At 52.3% G+C, this 20,267-nt stretch overlaps 1 protein-coding gene across 4 annotated transcripts in view; it reads left to right on the forward strand.

Moving 5' to 3' along the window:
- Nucleotides 1-20,267, forward strand: part of SEPTIN5 (septin 5) — a 42,575-nt gene that overhangs the window by 17,646 nt on the left and 4,662 nt on the right. The window contains exons 3-11 of one of the 4 annotated variants that reach the window (XM_041488284.1): nt 2,929-2,992; nt 14,260-14,356; nt 14,884-14,970; nt 15,512-15,635; nt 15,741-15,875; nt 16,548-16,665; nt 16,972-17,073; nt 17,962-18,058; nt 19,312-19,447. In XM_041488284.1, coding sequence (XP_041344218.1) covers nt 2,978-2,992; nt 14,260-14,356; nt 14,884-14,970; nt 15,512-15,635; nt 15,741-15,875; nt 16,548-16,665; nt 16,972-17,073; nt 17,962-18,058; nt 19,312-19,447 — 911 coding nt within the window. In that variant the 5' untranslated portion in view covers nt 2,929-2,977. Of the gene's footprint in view, nt 1-2,928; nt 2,993-9,078; nt 9,763-9,817; nt 9,893-14,259; nt 14,357-14,883; nt 14,971-15,511; nt 15,636-15,740; nt 15,876-16,547; nt 16,666-16,971; nt 17,074-17,961; nt 18,059-19,311; nt 19,448-20,267 lie in introns of those variants that run through there. The other 3 variants (XM_041488281.1, XM_041488282.1, XM_041488283.1) reach the window with 3 other exon arrangements.

Here is a 20,267-nt window from a genome sequence, read left to right on the forward strand (position 1 = left end):
ATCCTTTCTCACCTAAGAGCAACGTTCTCCAGGAACACTCAGTTCTGCTCTCTCTAGTCAAGACTAGGAAGGTTTTATTGTGAAGGAAAGGAGAATTTAGGATATGTTCTGCTGCTCTCTGCTGTTTTTGTGAGTCCACCACAGGCGCCAGATCTTCCAAACTGAAGGAATCTCTGAAGGGAATTGCAGGGCCCATGGGCAGGCTGAGAGGAGCATAATGTCTTTTCTGGCTCTGGAAAAATGTCTGCCCAGAGAGGAAGTAGCAAACACAGGAAAAGGGTAGTTTCCGAACACAAACTGTCAAGAGTTAAGCAATCTGTTTTATAGTATGAAACCTCCTGTTGAGCAAGAAGACTGTTTTCCCTCCAAGCAGGTGTGACTGGTAAAGCAAGGTGGCAAAGTCCTCCCAAAGTTCAGCTGCCAGACAGGACTAATACTTCTGTAGCCCTCTCCACACAGGGTATCCCCAGTTTTTATCCCTTTCTTCCTGCTACCTTTTTTGGAAGCTGCCTAGACTCTCCCATGGTACCTGCTGCCAATTTCATCCCCACTCTGTGCTTTTGTGCTGCACAGACATCACTAGCACATTTTGCTCTTTTGTGGGGCTGGGTAGGTGGTTGGCCCAAGCAGCAAGTACATAAAAAGGAATGCATGGAAAAGGTGTCTGGGTAAAGATTTCTTTGCATAACGTGATTTCTGCAGGACCCTGATATAGAAAAAACAGGGCCTGGTAGCTGTTAATTTAGGGATCCTGGTTTAGCAGTGGCAGATTCCTTCTGGCTTTAAGAGGATAGGCCAAGAGATGTGGGAGCAACTTTATCAACCCCTCCTCTGCTGTGGTGCCATGCAGAGCAATAATTTGGTATAAGTTGCTCTTGGGAGCAAATCCTCTGTGCCTTCAGGGACGTGGCCTGTAGGTGGATTAATGATGGAGCTTGGTCACAAAATCCAAGGGGGAGGGCTGCAGTGCCTCCCACGTGTTCACTTTGCAGAAGGGAGGTATTAGGTCACTGGGGAGGGTGAATTCAGCCTCTGTCCCAGCTGGCTGGCTGTTCACTCCTGCGTGCCCAGGAAAGCAAACCCTCTCTAGAGTCCTTTGCTGTGTAGCTGCTCCTGTGAGCCAGCACATAAATGGAAACAGATGGCTCCATCTCAGCGGTTAGTAGGAATCTCTCACTGCTGCAAAACTGCTAATGAAGTCTGGGGCTGGGTTGGAGCAGACAAGGCTGCTGTGCTGCTGGGCTGTGCTGGGCTCCAGCTCTGTGCTGGGGTGCCTGTTACTGCCCCCCTGTCACAACAGTACCAAGATTGCTGAGCTGACCCCCTAGCCTGGCAAACTGTGCTATGTCCTGTAGCAGCCTCAGGCAGGGTGTTCATCTGGGTACTGCAGAGCCATCAGGAGCTGTCAGTCTTGGTAAATGATCTGTGTGGTCCATCCTTACTGTAGGTTCCAGACCCTCCAATTCACACCTGTATTATGGAAGGACATGGGGAGCCCTCTAGTATCTGCTGAGACTCTGAGCCCGATACTTCTTCATCTAAGGTTCTTTGCTCTGTTTCACTACAAACTCAGACTAACTAGTCTTCTTTTTGCCCTACTGGTCAATATCTTCCTGGTAAGGAGAAGCAACATTCAGCAGTTACTGACTATTGCTCTTAAGCTTGGAAGAAACTTCATTTAAATTTCCTTTGACAGCACAGTTTGATTTAGATGTTCAGTGACTTGAAGTTTTCTCCCATCATCACATAAAATGTGACTCTCCAGTCACACTGCAGGGCACAGGGAAGAGGTGAGTTGTGCAGCAAAGGTGTAACCAGGCTTGGTGTTTGCTGGAGCAAGCAGGTGATTGAGAAGGGGAGAGAAAGGTGTTGGAAAGCATTTCTTGATTCCATTTTTGATTATTCTGACAGCTGCCTCCCAGGCACAGCCTCAGCGTCTGCGATGGCAGGGTACAAGGAGCTGATGTCAGTGCTGAATGGCTGCAAAACCACAGGCAAGTGGGGAACCATCCTGGTCCCCAGCTGCCTTGCTGCCCTTACCTTTTCTTCATTCATGCAGCAAACTGCCAGGCTCTGTGTCTGTCTAGCTGGTCCCACAGCTGTGCTGGGGACCTCCTCAGGCAGCCAGGGCTGTGATGCCCGTTGGGAACACCGCGCCTCGCTGCCACCCTGATCCGGTGTGGGCCCCGGTGTGTGCCAGGCCCTGGCAAGCCCGGCCAGGCTGCAAATGATGCAAGAGGCACTGACTGTTCCATGGCTGCAGTGCCTCAGCCTCGTGGCCTGCGAGCCTGGCACAGCTGGGTAATGCTGCAGCCAGCAGTGGGCTGGCATGGATCACAGGGGAGGGAGTCAGCTGCAAGCTCCTGGAATCTTCTGAAAGGCATTTCAAAGCTCCTTGCATGGAGCAGGCAGCAGTTTGGTTTTTACAGCCGTGTGCAGAATAGAAGCTACCAAACCCAGGCAGTGATGTGGAGCTGCTGGAAGTCTTGATGGTTTGCACTGGAGGACTGTAAGCTCTGCATGGATTCAGGACATTGCCCATGGAGAACACAGGATGTCACAGGGTACAAGAGGACAGAATTGACAGATTGTCTCTGAAAGCTTCAGTCTGTACATCTCCTGTGAGGGGGAAACTGTGGGAAAGTTGTGGATCCCAGCAGGATAAGTTCTCTCTGTCAGGTGGAACTCATGTGTCTGTGCATCTCTGCAGGTCCTGGGGATGCTTGTGCAACCATCAGGCTTCAGGTGTCAGTACTGCTTCCCAGAAAGCCACTTCTTAGTGGCAGGGGAGGACAGACAATCTTGTATGCTCAGTGAGGATCTCTTTGGATACTTCATCTGGGCACACAGTCCTCTCCTCTGGGAGCTCTGAGATACAGCTCTGTGTTAAATTACCCCAATTTCAACATTGCTCCATCTCTTCCTCAGGTTTCCTGCAGGAGGGTGTTATGATCTTTTTCTGAGAGCATCTCACACCATGGCTGAGAATCAGGTACGCTTCTTTAGGCCCTGCCCAAAAGGAGTGTTTGGCACCACTGCTCATAAATGGAGGTGTGCTGCAGCCCCAGTCCAGCTGATTGCATATTCCTGCTGATTAGCTAATTGCTTCCAGTTGCCAACAACATCACACTCATTGAATTCACACTGTCATTCTGTGTCACCTGGGGAAAAGGGGCAGGGTGCAGCTATGGGAGGGAAGCTTGTGTTTGCCAGGCTGAAAAGGACAAATGCTACTGCAATGAAGCACTCAAATCATCATGCAGTTCATTCTGCTGTTCATATTGAACCAAGAACAACATCCTGGGGAGGAAGAGAGCAAAATTTCCCTCTGACTAATGCTGCTGGATTGTGCAGGGCTGTGGGGAAACTGCCAGCCAGAAAAACCATCAGGAGGAGAAAGGAAATGGTAAGGGAATCTAATTATCCATCTGCAAAGACAGATGCTAGTCCCGACACAGGGCCCAGCCCTGGGCAGACTGATGTGGGCAGTGACGTTTGCAGACTTTTTATGGTGGGGCTGGGAAATGGGCTCCTGGGGGACCCCTGTGGGATAGCAGATGGTCCAGCACACATCACAGCGAGCTGGGGCAGACTGGAAGGCACACAGCTGCTTTCTCCAGGAGCACTGGCCTGTGCTGGGCTCTGAGGGACAGCACTTCACAGCCAGGTACAGCTGTGGGGTGTGGAGATGGAGGTGGAGCTGTGCTGGTGCAAAGGGAGGAGGGTGAGTGCGTGGCTCCCTCTCAGCAGGCTCATCTTGGTCAAGTGGGCTGGGGCTGCAAGCCCAGGAGAGAGGGTGGGAAGGAAGGTGAAGGTCCCTGTGTGCCTCTGCTGTCTCAAGGTGCACAAGGACTCTGCTTCATGTTACTGAGTGTGCAGAGGTAGCTGACAGCAGGCAGGGAGGGTGTGTGGCTGGAGTGTGGGGGTTTGAGTCCTTCATGGGGGACCTGCAGGAGACCCCCTAGGAAGGAGAAGGTGCCTTTACCTCCTTATTCTGCACAGCTTTTCGGGGTTATTCCTCACACAGTCTGAGGCCAGTTTTTCTCTCCTTGGGTGCCTCCCAGAACTGAAAGTTGCTATAGAGAGCTGCCTTTTCCCCCTTTATTAATGGAATTAAAAATTATTTGGTGAGCTGAGTGAGCTTATTTTCCTCTCTTGTGGGCATCAGCTACTCCAGAAGTTATGTTAATTGTAGGTGGAAGATAGAGGTTGAGAATTCTCCCAAGACAGTTAGCTTTCAATTCTTCCAATAAGGTTTTTGGAAGCCTGCTGGGAGGACAGCAGGGTTAAGAAAGATATCCTTTCAGACCTGGGAGTATCCATGAGATGGGTGAACTGGGAATGAATCAGGAGAATTTCTGCTTGAGTGGAGCACTTTTGTTGTGCACTACCTTGCTCTCCATGGCCTGTGCTCGGTGTGCTGTTTGCAGGTGTGGTGCCCCAGCCTGGACTGTCTTCCCCTGTGGTGCCCTTGGATTAGCTCCTGCTGGACCAGGTGTAGGTGTCTCACAATGCTCCTCTCCGGTTCGGGATTCAGCCTCTTTGGTAGACAGGCCTGATCCTGCATCCCTTACTCACGTGAGCAGTCGTCTCTATTTCAAAGGGACTACTCGGTGAGTAAGGATGGCAGGATTGGGACCACTACCTGTAACTTAAACTGCACCTTCTGTAGGGTCCTGTCCCCAACCTTTTGCTATTCATGTATGTTAACATGCACCAAGAACTTCCAAAACTGATGTTCTTGTCATGTGGATGGAGAACCTGAGAGCTAGAAGAAGCAGTGCCTTTCCATTGCAGAGGATAAATCACCATTATTTTCCATCCTCTTTCACCAAACCGCTCTCAGCCCAGCCAGCTTCTGTGCCCCAGAGGAATGTGTACCTGTCTGTCTCCCAAACACTGTTCCTGGCTTCCTAGGCTGGCAGGCTCTGCTCTGCCTCTCCCTGGTTTTCCCAGCTGTAGCTTTGAGATGAGAGGCCGGGTATCTATTTAAGTCTGGTCTGTGCTGCAGCACTGGAGGATGAATCGGAAGGAGAGATGAGCAGCAGTAGTGCCGAGACTGCCGCAGACCTTCTTGCACCACCTGGTTTCTCCTTCTGTCTTAACAGGCTATATTTGGAAACCTCTGTCCTGTCCTTTCGAATATGTTCGAAATCGGAGGACGCGGCGAGGGTGACAGGTTTGATGTCCGTGTGGCCCTGGCCAGGGAAGCCGCCGGGGCTCTCCCCGCTCGGACACGGCCCTTGCGTGCGCCGGCTTCTCCCTCGCGCGGAGCGCTCCGGTACCGCACGGCGGCTCCTCCCGCTCCAGCAGCGGCCAGCGACCGAGGGATGCTGGAAGAGACCCGGGCAGCGACCGGGGGGCTGCTGGAAGAGAACCAGCCAGCTCCACGTCTGCCCAGTTTGTTTTATCGCGCAGATTATCCTAAATGAGAAGCTGGGTGTGAGAAACTCTGTGAACTCGCTCCAGAGCAAGTCACGAGTTTAAACAAGCAGGAGGCAAATTACGGTCGTCGCTCCTTTTTAAGAGCTGGAAGTGGAGGCATGGCATGAGTCACACAGTGCTTCTTGGGAAGCACGAGGCACTTCAAGAGGAAGCAGGGAGCATAAATACCTTTGAAACAGAATTTGATACATTTCTGGAGGGATTATGTGCCAAAGCAGCAGTGATCCTTGAGCGGAAATTAAAAGTTTGACCTGTGGAATAGGTAAAAGATGAGATCTGGCTGCTGTGCAGATTGTGCTTATGGCACTGAACATACAGAGGATTAATCCTGTGCTTTGGGATTTCTGCATTTCTTGTCTGTTATCTTGCTTTTTCCTGAGCATCACAGGATGAAGCCTAGCTAAAGAGTCAGGGCTAAAAGCCTGATGCTCCCAGAAGCCACTTAGATAGTGCCTTGCTTGCAAGTTTGAGGTTAAATTATTCATCAGAGTTTAGATCAGCAAGGCTTTTTCCCTTGGATCAGGTCAGCAGGAGCCTCAGGGTGAGTGTGCAGCTCTGCTGGTGATGGAGCACCAGAGTTCAGACCTTGTGATACCCATGAGATTCATCTGTCTGAAGTCAGCACTGATGTTCATTATAGTGGGAGAGGAGACAGCAGAAGAAGGTGGTAGCTGAGCCCTGGAGGTTCCCAGCTATGCACCTGCATGGAGGGATATTGGCTGTTCCTCATCCTCCATTGCCCTGGTCCAAGCTGGGAATGGGTTTGCTGCCTGCTGCTGCTCCTGTTCAGCTTGAGCAAACAGCTTCTCTGGAACTGCCCTTCCCTTTGTCCTAGGAAACAGCCAGAAAGAAAATTTCCCTTCTGTGGGAAATACTGAAAATAGCTTAGCTGCTTCAGAGGAAGAAACACAAATGCTGTTATTACATGACTGTGCTGACCCTGCCAAGCCATGGATATGCAGTTTCACCACTCTTCCATGCAGCCAGGCTGGCTGGGTGCATCCCTGGTGGGACCCTGTTGCCTGGCTCTGTGCTGCTCAGGAGCGTCTGTCTGGATCAGGCTGAAGATTTTTCCTTCCATACACGCTCCTGGTTGTTCATCCAAGGATGGAGCCTGAGCACTGCAGTCCCTAAGCCACAGCATCTCTGCCAGGAAACAGCTCCCCTGCAGGTGGAGGACTTCTCTGCTGTCACAGTTTGACAAAGAGCTGGTCTGTGAGGTGGGAAGGATTCGGTGCACCCCAGGTCTGCGTTGCCCTTGCTGATTGCTTGGCAGGTTGGGGTTGTCTGCTCTGACACTCAGAAACCTGGATCTTGCAGCCAGTTTGACTCCCGAGCTGCTGCTGCAAGCACCTGCCTGGAGAGGAGCTTAGAGGTGCCAGTGGAAGAAAACACTTTGGATTTGCTCTAGGTCTTGGAAATGCCAAGTATTTCCCTTTTGAGCTCTGCTGCATACTTCACCAGATGTCCTCTGTTTTTCTTCTTTTAAGGATGGTGTACATCAGATTTCTTGTTGGAGGAGCAGGCCAGGAATTACACTGGGCATTTCTAAGGGCTGTGTGGAAAGAGGATTGTGATCAGAAAGGACAGGGGCAAAACAAGATTGGCTTGGCTATCTTTGGAAGTTTGGACACAGATCAGCCTGAGCCAACAGCTCTGGGTGTGTCATGCAGCACATCTGAGGGACACAAATGAGTCTGTCATTTATGGTTTGGTGACTCTGAGGATGCCAGATGAGCATCTCTCCTGTCTCTAGGAGGGACAGGAGAGGCTGAGACCAGTTGACTATGCTTCAGCATTTTGGAAGCCACAGTATTGGCCACTCAGTCTTAAGATGATCTCTGTAGCCAAGACCTACTCTTCTGTTTCTTTTCCTGATCTGTTCTCTGAGTTGTCAGGCATGGCCTTCTGCTGGAATTCCTCCCTGCTGCCAGTCCTGAGGGTATGTGTGATGTGTGAGAGCTCAAGGCACTCTGAGACAGTCGTTCCTTTTTTCTCTCTGCACTGTCAGCAAAGCTCCTGGGCCATGAACAACACTGTGGTTTTGTCGCAACCAAATAGTTGTCAACTTCATCTGTGATCCCAGCCCAAAAGAATGTTTTGATTTGGTGCAGTGGGCTCGTGGGGACATAGCATGTCTCCATGTGCCTTTGGAAGATGCTTGTGGTTGGTGGCCATGTGGCCTGTGGTACTCAGACAAGAGTTTTCCAACCCATGAGAATTCATCGGAGTTGGAGAGGGTTTGCTTGCAGCTATTGTGGTTTATGGTGTGGGAGGACTGGTGAAACCTCCTGTTATCTTAAGAAGGTTTGGATGCACCTTGGGTGTGCCACAAGCCATTGCTCCTTTTGCCCAGTGCAGGCAGCATGGTGCTGTCACTGCTCCTCAGTCGTGCGCCAGTTGCAGACCCTGGTGGGAGAGTGCCCCAGTCCTGGAAAGCAAGGATTAGGTGAATCTAGGAGGAAGAAGAGATGTCATGAGTATGGCCTGACCTATCACTGAGCAGGGAGACCAATGCTGGGCTGTCAGCTCCCTGGGGACTGGAGCAATGCAGCAGAGGGAGGGCAGAGCTGCCAAACAGGCACATGTTCTGAGCAGTGGCAGTTCCTGCCACACCTGTGTCTCAGTCTAGGCCTTCTGCTTGACTGCTACACACAGAAACAACTGGGAACAAAACTCAGTGGGTGTAATTAAGGATGCTGCTGGCAGAGTAGGGAGGTTTGGAGAAGGGTTTCACGCATGTGGTATGACAGCTGTTGTATGGCAGGGGTTTTCCTGCTCTGAGAGTGTTTCCCAGTTCTCCTCCACTTATTTTTATCAGCCTTTAGGACCTTGTGCCTTTGACTTCTGACATCACCCTCTGTGAGCTTATAGGGCAGCATGTAGGTAAAACATTGGGGCTTTTTCCTCTCTTCTTTCATTTGCACACTCACAGCTGCTCCCAGACTTCACGCCACTGGACCTTATAGTGACTAAGTGCCTTGTAAAAGAACCTGGTGTCAGCCAGACTTGGGGCACATGGTGGAGGCCCTGGATTGTGGCCCAAGGTGACCAGGGCAGGCCTTGCTGCTCTGGCACTCTGTGGAGTCACTGCTGGAGTCACGCAGATCCCAGAGAAGCAGCAGGAACTCTGGCTGAGAGCGAGGCAGTATGGCTGCAGCCTGTGTCCTTCCCACTGGTGAGCAGAGAGCTGCTCAGGAACCCGTGAGGCAAGGGACAGGTTCCTCCAGCACCACCAGTGCTGTCATCTCCTGTCACTTCATTATACATGCTGTGGTATTGTCACTTTATTATACATGCTGTGGTATTAACCCCCCCCAGTTTCCAGAATGGTGTGATTATATGAAATTAGGAGCTTTTGTCTGTTTAATATATATTCCTGTTCAGTTTCTATGTCTGCACAGAAAAGCTGGAAGGCATATTTTATAGAAAGGTTCAGAACCCAGAGTTGAGATTTGAATAACTTTTTTGGTGTGCTGGACAGTTGGGTTGGGTTCATCTGCTTAATGAACACACAGATGCTTCCTTATTCTGAAACATCTTCAGAGCTTGAATGGTTGCTGTAGGATCCAGAATGAATCTGCTGCTATTCCAGTTGGATTCAGAGATGAGGCTGCAATAGAGCCTGGACTACGTGGGGACAGAGCCATGTCAACCAGGACTGCGATCTGGGGGTTATATTTGAACCCTGCTTTTTAGGGGCTTTGTGGACCCTTGAGACCTTCACCCACACAGCCACAAGCAGCACTTTTTTGCTGAGAGCAAGTTTCCTCCAGCAAACCTTTGTCTCGGCTGCATCAGGCAGGGTATGTAAGAAATCCTCCAGTGAATAGGCCCATCTGTCACGCGGAGTCGCACTGATGGCAGGGACAGCATCCGGTACGTGCACAGCCTCTCCCCGGGACACTGGCGGGGCGAGAGACATCGCCTCTGGCCTGCGGCCGCGGTGGCCTTTGTCCTGTCCTCGCTGGCAGGCTCCTCCCGCGGCACAGGCGGAGGCAGGAAATCCCGGGCAGCTGCCTGGGAGCCTCCTCGCCTTTCCTCGCCTCTCCTCGGCTCTCCGCCTCGCCTCGGCACCGAGGCGAGCCGAGCCGGCCCTGCGTGTGTGTGCACGCGTAGGCGGGGGGGCTGCCGCATGGATTTAGCGAAGGCTGGGAGGGAACACATGGGTTGGGGTTTTTTCCCTTGGCCCGCCGTGGCTGTCCGTCCGTCCTGCCCGCCGCGGTTATGGATTCGATCATTATTCAGGAGCGGTTAGTGGAGCGGCTGCTGTCTCCCCGGACGCAGGCACAGCGAAGCCACCCGGGCAAGCTGAAGGTACGGGGTGTATTTATAGCGCTGCGCGAGCCGGGGAGCAGCGGGGACAGGAGGGGGGAGGATGGTGCCCGAGAAGACGCGCGCAGCGCAGGATGAGACCTCTGAGGAGCAGAGGAGCGGGGAGACGCCGGTAAGGGAGGGACGGCGGGCGCAGAGAGGAGGGGAGCAGCCCCGCGGGCGCGGTGGGCAGCTGGGAGATGCGCGGCGCTTTTGTGCGGTTATTGGATGCAGTGATTCCTGTCTGAATGGCGTGTGCGTGCGTGGGGGGGCCCAGGGCAGGAGTCAGCGCTATGTATGCCCACACGCAGTCCGATTTGTGGTAATTAACGCTGTGCTTTGCTGGCCGAGTTCCTTCTCTTCAGCAAATGCTGGTGGCCGAGTGGTTTTGCCGATTCTCCTGTGCTCAGCCCCAGGCCCGAGGAGCAGATGTCCGTGGCAGATGCCTCGGGGGCTGTTTGTGTTATGAATTTATGCAGCTTTCTGCAATGAAAGGAAGCAAATGGTCTGCCTCTCCTCCAGGGCTGGGCTGTGCTGGTCCGTGCAGACGCGGATGTGGCAGCCGTGCCTGGCCGGGGGGAAAGGCTGGAGGAAGGGCTGCCTGGGGGGGAGCTGGGTGGCTTGTGCTGAAGGCTGTGACACCGACCGGGCCCCTTCCCCCTGAAGAGGCACAGGCACCAGGGTCCTAGCACAGCTCCGTCATTTCTGGGGCTTGCTGCAGACCCTGACACGGATTATTCTTCAAATTTGCTGTGGTCCCATAATGTTTAATTTTAGCCCTTTTGAATATACCCAGCAAGGCCCCTTTTATCCCCAGGCTGAATGAAGTCACGTGAGATCTGGGTTGGTTTAAACAGCACATCCACCAGAGACGAGAGGAGGGAATTGGGAAGGACAGGAGTGATGGAGGCTGTGCTCTGCCTTGGAGATGCAGACAGCCCTGTGAACATCTCAGTACCAAGATAGCTTCTCTGTGCAACACATCCTGGGTGTTTCTACACCCCCAACACGAACAGGGCTTGAGCCCACCCAGGGCTTTGTTGCTTGACTTGAACTCCCAGAGAGAGCACTGGCTGCCAGGGGAGCCCTGGCCACCTCAGCGGCCGATTGGAGGATTGGAGGATGTGAGGATGTGACATGTTGCTGTAATGTCTGGTGAACCAGCAAGTGTGTGCCAAGGGAGAGTACGGGTGTGTTTTTCTTGGCCTGGGTGCTTTGGTTTGTGACAGGGTCCCAAAGATTGGCCACAGCTCTTAGTGGCCTCTGTGGTGGTGTGTGGGGCACGTTCCCAGGCCTGTGCTTTTGGGATGCCAGGGGGAACAAAGGCAGCAGCATGGAGCAGGCAGTGGGAGAGGGGCTTCTTGTGCCAGAGTGCTGCTGGCTTGGCTGGCTGAGGCCCTTTCCTGACAGCTGGAGCTGGAAGGGAAGCGCAGTGCAGGAGCCAGCTGTCCTGGCTTTTGTCAGCTTGATGGGACCTGGCTTGTGAGGGTCAAGAGCATGAGGAGGGGGCTGTGATTCATTTAGGAACTCCCTCCATCCAAGCCTCTTGTCTAATTAATGATTTTAGCTTTTCATAACCCAGAAAGCCCCCTGTCTCTGTCAGTAGCCCTCTCAGGCCTCTCCACCCCATGCATAGTTGCTCTGCAGGCAGTACCTGGAGGTGGTGGGTGGCGTAGAGCTTTGAGCAAGCCACACAACAGGCTCAGGAGGCTACTTGGGCTCCTTAAGTGCCATGTTGATGTTGCCATGCTGGCAGAGGTGGTGGTACATGCCTGTCATAGTGCCTGAATATGACTGGGATAGGAGCACACACTGAGTGTATCAAAGTGAAGGTGAAGAACCACAAGTCAAGGCAGGTGCAGAGACCACGCTGCTGTTCCTGACAGAGGGCTGTTACAAGAAGGCAATCTTTCCTCACAACTCGCCTTGCATCTCTTGCCTTCACCCTTGACAGGGCTCTGCAGTGTGTTCATGGCTGGTCAGAGGGAGACATGGCTGGGGACAGGGGTTTTCTCCTCACAGATCTGGCTTCCTCCCATAGTGAGAAAAGCTCTTCTGTTGGTATTGCACCCAGCACTGACCTTCCTTTCTGTAAGGGAAATGACTACATGAGTCATGGGTAAAGGGCAGTGTCCTGCATCAGCTGGGATTTGCTCATTTTGAATATTGTGATTCCACAGAGCTATGGGGAGGCAACCAGAGCTACAGCAAATCCATGCTCTCTTGGTTGGGCTGAACAGAAATGAGAGATCAGGTTCAGCCAGTTACACCTGGCAGAACCTGGAGTGGAGTTGCACCAGAGCACAGCTCCCCAGTGTCTCCATTATCAGCCCTTAGTCATCTAGGTTAAAAACCAAGCAAAACAAGAGAAACACACCCCAAGCCTCAGCCATGGTTTCATTAGCACATTGCTAATACTGTTTCACATGTCAGGTCAGTGTAGAGGGCAGTGATCATTGTCTTTCCAAAGTCTGGTAAAGATCAGGGCAGGAGAAGCACAAAAGGGAAGCATGTTGTATATTTGTGGTGCTTGCTGGGAAACACTGGACCTCTTACTGTGAGGAGCTGGCTGTTACGTGTCCACTTTGGCTGTGCTCATGGATGTGTTTTACCAGGAAGTGAAGCAGCTGGGAGACAGCTTTGGTACTGAGACAGAGGCTGGAAGCAGCCTTTTCTTCCTTGTTTTTGTGACCTTGCCATTATCACGTTTCTCACTCTGCTTTGCACACCTCATTTGCCCTTTACTGAGCCCTCTGGGTGGCAGTTTGTGGTGTCCCCCAGGCAGGCATAGCTCTGCTGCATGCAGCTTGTCAGAGCTGCCATCACTCATCACCCGGGGTCTCGCTGCCGCTCGCTGCACTGCTGCTCAGGATGTCACTGCCTTTTAGATCAGTCAGTACAGCTGCCAGCAGAGCACTTTGGGCGCTCTCTAATTCTCCCCATTTCTCTAATTTAGTTTTCTCTGTCTTTTCCTGCCTTTTTGGACTGTGGGGTGGTGAAACAATATTGCTTCAGCTATGGGAGGTGAGGGAGATCAGAGCCCACAATCACTCAGGGCTAAAATGATCAATTTTCAGACCCAAACCAAACCTCAATGGCTGGAAGGTAGTGACAGTGCTAAATGACAGAGTCCTTGGACCACAATAGCCATCAGCCACATCTGTTCCATCTCAGTGGGCAGCTCCAGAGCAGCCATAAATTGGGAGGAGGAGACTCTGTCTTCCCTGCTCAGTGTCCCCAGTGGAACTTTGCAGTCTGTCAGACTGAGGATGCCCAGGGATTCTCACACGTGAACATGCAGCTGTAGAGAGCTGCTTGGGAGTGACATTGGCCACCTGCACTGTGGAAATAGGTGCAAGTCAGCATTGCCCTGAGCTCAGCACCCTGGATCATATTTTGTATTTCTTTGAGTGTGTGGCCCAGGAATGGAGATAGTTAAACTTATGATCTGAGGTGTTCCCTGCTGTGCCTGGAGATTGGGTAAGGACAGTCATGTGCTTGAAGGCATCCATGGAATAGGAGCTAGGGCCAGTTTTGAGGGACTCCTGGCTCCGTGGATGTGTCTGTGGTGTGAATCCCAGTGGTATGATTATATTCAGTGATGTTGAAATGCAGAGTCTATCATGTCTCTAGCTCAGGCGTTTGTGAATGGCTTAGTATGCTTGTACAGAGCATGTGCCATGCCTGTGAGGTGCCTGTGGATTTTGTGCTGTGAGGGAGCACTCAGTGACAAGGGGCTCTGTCTGGAGTGGTTGGGTGGTGGGTGACACTCCAGTAATACTAAAAGTAATACCATCACCAAAATTATCTTAGTTCTGTTATCAATATTTCCACATCCTTCCACTTCCCATGCTCCTTGAACTTTGGTCTCTTCAGAAATAACACAAGAGATTACTCAGGATTTCCTCTTATTCAGCCAGGAGTGGCTGTGACACAGCAAGAAATAATCCCCTCTCAGGTCAAACAGAAGCTGAGCCACTGTACCTTCCTCTAGACATGGCTCAGGACTGTGCAAGCCCGGGGGTGCTAATTACAGAGCTCTCCATCATGTAGCACACGTGCCTCTGGAGGGAGGGATGTGAAAATGACCTGGGGAGAGGTGGCATTTGATGACACTGCTGTGAAGGGAGCCTGTGACTGTGCAGATGAAGCAGAGTTAGAAGGCTGTCTGTCAGCAGCCTGGACGTGCTCTCTGGTGAGAATGGTGGGATGTGCTTTTTCCCTTGTGCTCTCTGTGCTGGGAAGCTGCTGGGAGAGCAGCCAAGCAGGGCTGTGGCTGGGACATGTCCCTTTGTGCTCACCTGTGGGAAGGGCCAAGTCCCTGAGCCCAGAGGAGGTGTGTGCCTTGCCCTGCACTGCTGCCAGGACAGGGACCCGCCTCTCCTCCAGCCCTTGGCTCTGCCCCAGGGGCTTTTTGAGTCCCACTCCCTGTCACTGTGTGAGGCTCAGGCAGAAGGGGTGGCACACTCTGACCTGCTGCCATGCACCTCTGCCCCGCAGGACCATGAGAAGCAGTACGTGGGCTTTGCCACTCTGCCCAACCAGGTCCACCGGAAATCCGTGAAGAAGGGCTTCGACTTCACCCTGATGGTTGCAGGTGAGACTGCCCGTGGATGGAGGTGGCTGGGCCTCACGGTGGGTATGTGGAGGGAACCAGATCTCCTCACTTTCCTTAGGTGCTCCCATAGAGCCTGGATCCTCCCCTCACTCTGTTCTGGTCCTTGTCCCAGGCCTTGCTTTGCTCCCCAGCCTGTGGCAGTTCCCCCAGGAGGAACAGGCCCCTCCTGACCCCCCATAACCACTCGAGCAAGCTTTTCCTCCAAAAAGGAGGAACAGTGACTGCTCTGGGTGGTGAAGGCAGGGCTGAACAGGGAGCGAGGGAAAGGAAGGAGAGGAAGAATGGGGGAGCTGGGAGATCACATTTTTACAAGGATTGAGACATCTTGCATCAAAAGTCTTTCCACTGCTGGAAAAATGTAGTGCAAATAAACAGCTCCTGACAGCTTGTCTCTCTTGCTTCCTCTGGCTCAGGATTCAAAGCCTTGTTCAAAGTTTCATTTGTAAGTCAATTAGTGGGTCATGTTGCTTGCTTATTCCTCCTCCCCTTTGCGCTCTGTCAATTAGGAGAGTCGGGTCTGGGCAAATCCACGCTGGTGAATAGTCTGTTCCTGACAGACCTCTACAAAGACAGAAAGCTCCTCAATGCAGAGGGTAAGTTGAGGCAAAGTGGGGTGAATGGGACTGTTCTAAGGACTAGCAATTTGGTTCCTTGCTTCAGCAGCAGCTACAAGCTTGGCTGGATCCCAGCCCTCTTGTTTGGCTCTGCTCTCCTTTGTGTCTGCTAAGGCACTAGAACTGAGCAAAAACGGTTTGGCTGTAGGGCTCTTCTGTCCTTTGAAGGGAAGATGAAGCTGCAGAGCAGCACTAGTCCTTTGGGATGAGATACTGAGATTTGTCTTTTGTTCTTGGATGCTGGAGTATGGTAGGGATTCCCCTTCCACGGTGACTGGACAGAATGTTCAGAACAGCTGGGCTACAGGCACTTCAGAGGTTTGTGTATCTTGGAGTCTGTCTGCCTGCTGCTGGCCCCTGCAGTACCACCCCCTTGAGGCTCCTTAGAGCATGATCTGGGGTTTTTGAAACCTGTGTTACTCCCCTGTGTTCAGTGGTAAAAGGGAGCTGGCTTGTCTTGGGTGTAGTGGGGATCCCCAGTGTTACTGCCTGGCTTTAACTCACATGCTCCTGTTCAAAGAGAGGATCAACCAGACAGTGGAGATCATCAAGCACACAGTGGACATTGAAGAGAAGGGTGTCAAGCTGAAGCTGACCATAGTGGACACACCAGGCTTTGGAGATGCTGTTAACAACACTGAGTGGTGAGCAGGGCACAGCTGCCTCCCTTTTTAGTCCTTGACCTCACAGTCATTGGGAGACAGGAGACACTACTGATGATTTTGTTTTGATTGAATTGCCCTTCCCAGTTGGAAGCCCATCACTGACTACATTGACCAGCAGTTTGAACAGTATTTCCGTGATGAGAGTGGCCTGAACCGGAAGAACATCCAGGACAACCGAGTGCATTGCTGCCTCTACTTCATCTCTCCCTTCGGGCACGGGTGAGAGCCCAAACTCCAGGCCTGGGGGGTGACTCAGTCCAGAGGGAAGACCCCTGTGCCTCAGGATTGCCCTGTAGCAGTTTGTACATTGCCAGGGCTGTTTGCACAGGAGAGGAGCTGTCTGGATGTTCTCCCTCTGCTAAGCATCACATCACTCCCTTCCCCTCACTGGCAGGACAGACTGCCTGAACAGACACAGCAGATCTCCCTCAGGCCTTACAGCCTGATTTGAAAATCAGGAGAAATAATGCCATGCAGACTTGTATGTTCCTATCTAGCTAAGTTGGACTGATATGTAGGAAAGGGAGTTTTAAGCTGCCTTCAGTCCCTGCCCTCGCTGGCTCATGTGTCAGCCTAGCCTGGAGCAGCTGAAGGGGCTGTGTTGGCTGCCTGTGGTACAGGACAGCTGGAGGGAGACCCCAGGCTGTGACATGGGCAGTATTTGGCCTGCAAGGGAGCAAATACCCAGCCAGTGTCTGTATGAGACACTGAGCAGCTAAAATTGGAGGGAGCTTTCCTGGAGGTGCAGCCCTGGCTGAGGGCTCTCCCAGTGCTGCTGCAGGCTCTTGTGACAGTGCTGTCCTTTTCCCTTAGTGCTGGGTGGGTGAGAGAGGCTGGAGGGGGAGCTGCCCAGTGTGTCTTTGCTAACAATGTCCCTCACCCCTGCTGCAGGCTGAGGCCTGTGGATGTTGAGTTCATGAAGGCTCTGCATGAGAAGGTCAACATTGTGCCCTTGATTGCCAAAGCCGACTGCCTGATCCCCTCTGAGATCCGGAAGCTGAAAGAGAGGGTGAGATGCTCCTTCTGTACAGGGCTATACCTGAAGTAGTGGCAGGGATGAGCTGAGGAGGGAGGGCAGATAGACATATATGTATTTATGTGTCTGTACAGCATGTTTGTGTGTGTATATATACACACAGTATCTGCACATACAGCTGCAGCCGTGCTCTGCTCTCAGCAGAGAGGCTGACTGTAGAAGAAACATCAAATCCTTTTGCCATCTTTAGGCTATAGCAAACCATGGTAGCACAAATAGAATAAACCCAACATTTCTGTATTGTTCACTTTTACATCTTTTTGTCTTGCATGGACATAGATCCGGGAAGAAATAGACAAATTTGGCATTAAAGTGTATCAGTTTCCTGAGTGTGACTCTGATGAAGATGAAGAGTTCAAGCAGCAAGACAGAGAGCTGAAGGTAAGGAATCTGCTCAGCAGGGTGTGGGGAATCAGGCTCATGGGTATGTGGTCAGTCCAGAAGGAGCCAGAGCTGCCCTACTTGTGCTGAAGGCCTGTGCTACTGATACCCAGGGAACAGCTCATGTGGCAGGTGGCCTGGAGAAGGTGCTGATGTTCTTGCTGGTGCCATGAAGTCAAGTGTGGCATGAACTCATGGCCCTTCTGCTCTCCCTCCAGGCAGTGTCAGTCTTTCCTCCATCTGCCCCAGCCTGTGTGTTTAAGATGAAAACTGGGTTGTACAGCAGTTCTGAGCACCTGTTTCTGGGTGATGCCATCAGCAAGGCAGAGAGATTTGTGAGTGATTAGGCACCACTGTGACACATTAGTTCCATTGGGGGGACACAACATGATCATACAGGCATATCTGGAGGCCCCAGCAGCCCAGTCCTCACTGCCTCCCAAGCCTGTGTGTACATGCAGTACTGCCTTGTTTCTCCTGTCACGGGGGGCAATGGGCTTTGACACCCTTCTGAGCAGAGAGGAGCACAGTCTGTACATTCCTGCTCTTGGCATACATTGTCCCACTTGCTTGGTGTCCCAGCCTCTTTGCTCTGGCTTCCTTGTAGAGCTTCCCCTTAATGAAGGGATGCAGGCACCTGCAGAGACACAGCTTCCCTCAGGACAGCTGAGCTCAGGCTGGGAATGAGGCTGCCTGTAGATCCCAGTGTTTTAGGCTTTTCTCTGCAGCTGGGTTGTGCACCCTGCTCTGTGGCACCTGTGGATGTCCCTGTGCCTTTCCTACCAGCACCTTCCTCCTGCTGTTCTGCTGTGCCTGAGCTTGGCCCCTGGAGAAGGGATCCATGGGCAGCCGGGACTGAGCTGGGCTCAGCGGTGCCTCTCGTTCCAGGAGAGCGCCCCCTTTGCCGTCATCGGCAGCAACACCGTGGTGGAGGCGAAAGGCCAGCGGGTCCGGGGACGGCTCTACCCCTGGGGCATTGTGGAAGGTAAGCATGGAGCCTGGGAGCACTGGGAGGAGGGACAGGCAGGGACGGGGCAAGGACAGGCAGGCATTTCCAACAGGGATGGCAGGGGAGAGCTGGGATTGTCTGTGTCACCTTTGGGACATGGTAGGGGACAAGGCAGGGCAGAGACAGAGGCACTGGGACTGGCTCGGGAGGTCTGTGTTACTGGGAGTATATCAATAACCCTCCCATTGCAGACTGAGGAAGAGAGGCTCCAGTGTGAATGGATGAGTGCCTAAGCTTTAATGTGCACCAGGACATGGCTTCTTATTAAGCAGGGCAGGCTGGGCATTGCCTGTTTATTTTCTGGGGAGAAGCTGTTGCTTTCAGCCAAACAATGGGAAATCCTCGTGCACTCCCTTCTCTGCTGCTGCTCCTGTAAGTGCAGTGGGCTGGGCTGAAGGCTGTGCTGATGCAGTGTTTGTCTCCAACTTTCTTCCCTTCTAAAGGGAGAAATTTCATAAAGCCCTTAGGCAGAATAACCCTGGAATGGCTTTTGCTGCTGTTGCTGATTTGCCCTTGCTGGTTTGTTGCTTTAAGACTTTGCAGCTTTAGATCCCGAAAGCTTCATGGGCTGGTGCTGGCTGCTTGAGCTGCTCAGCTGTTGGCTCTGCTCCCTCAATGGCTCCAGAGGGGGATGTGCCTGTTAGGATGCTGGCATTTGGCAGTAGGAGCAACTTTGTGAACACCTGTGCCTAATACAGCTGGTTTTCCCCAGCCCTGCAGAGGCAAATGGAGATCATCACAGCAGCACAGTGCTTCCCACAGCGTTGTCTGGAGTCAGGCTCCCCATGGCAACAGCAGCTCTTTCAGCTCTCCATTGCCTGCTCTTGGCTTTGCCCCTCAGAGGCTGATTTTGTCTACAGGGGCCTTTTGATAAGACCTAAATTCTGATCAGACAAGCATTTTACCTCCAGCACCAGCTGTGCTCACTGTGGTTATAACAGTGACATCCCATTACATGGGATCCCCTCTCAGGCCTCTGCTGTATGTGCTTAATAAATCCTTTTACACAGAAAAGGGCCTGGGAGCACGGTGCCTTCAGCAGCCTGGCCTCCGGGTGAGAAGTGCAGAGCACCATTGAGGCCTGCGCCAGGACAGTGGCAGGGGACGATGAGGAAGGAGCCCTGGGGTGGGCCTTTAGTCCAGTCTGTGTCCAGGAGCTGAGAAGGGGCTCCCTGGAGAGGCCTGGTGAGATGTGATATCCAAGCACTCTCCTGTTGTTGCTTCCACAGTGGAAAACCAGGCACACTGTGACTTCGTGAAGCTGCGGAACATGCTGATCCGGACACACATGCACGACCTGAAGGACGTCACTTGCGATGTCCACTACGAGAACTACCGAGCTCAGTGCATCCAGCAAATGACCAGGTGGGTCCCCACCTCTGTTGGGAAGGGTCTGTCCCCCTCTGTAGAGCTGGGGTTGCTCTCACAACAGCTCAATGGTCAGGAGGCTGTGGATCTGCTGGGGACTTGCTGGGCTGCAGCCTCCAGGAATGGCACTGGGAACTAAAATAGCAAATCCAAGCACGTTTCCCACAGCCTGAACTCAAGGCAGGAATGCTTCTGAGAATCCACATTCCTGTCTGAGGATTCCTCATGCAGATATAAAGAAATAGGCTTGAAGATTCTTTTGAAGAGCAGTGGATTAAATACATCCAGCCAAATAAAATGGGATAAACCATCTCTCTGGTGAGGGATAGCTGTGTGCATTGCTGAACAGGAATGCATTCTATGGTCTGTAGTTATGTCTAAATAATAGCATGACCCTTGGGATGCTGTTGTTTCTCAGGCAACAGGGCCCAGGCAATTAGTAAGACAACACAGTTTCAGAGATTTCTCTGCATTGTCTTTCCTTTGCATTTGATGCTCTGTGGTTTAAGTCAGAATGATCAGAAAACAGAAGAGAACACTCACAGGCTTCTCATTGAGACCTCTACTTTTCCTTCTCCCTTCCATGACTGATATACTGGTGAAAAAATTTGTGTTTAAGTAGGTCTTGGCTCCTCTGTTGTGAACCATTCCCTGCACTTCCTGCCAGCCCTGGCTGGGGAGCTCTGTGCTGCCACGTTGCAGAGCAGAATGGCTGTGCTTCAGCAAGGAGCAGTCCTGCATGTGTGCCAACGTGCAGGTTGGCACATTCTCCTGACACGCAGTGTATCCCTGTACTTTTGCATAGCAGACAAGCCTG

The sequence above is a fragment of the Pyrgilauda ruficollis genome, unplaced genomic scaffold (genome assembly GCF_017590135.1).
Source record: "Pyrgilauda ruficollis isolate IOZ18807 unplaced genomic scaffold, ASM1759013v1 scaffold9, whole genome shotgun sequence".
In the NCBI taxonomy this organism is placed as follows: Eukaryota; Metazoa; Chordata; class Aves; order Passeriformes; family Passeridae; genus Pyrgilauda; species Pyrgilauda ruficollis.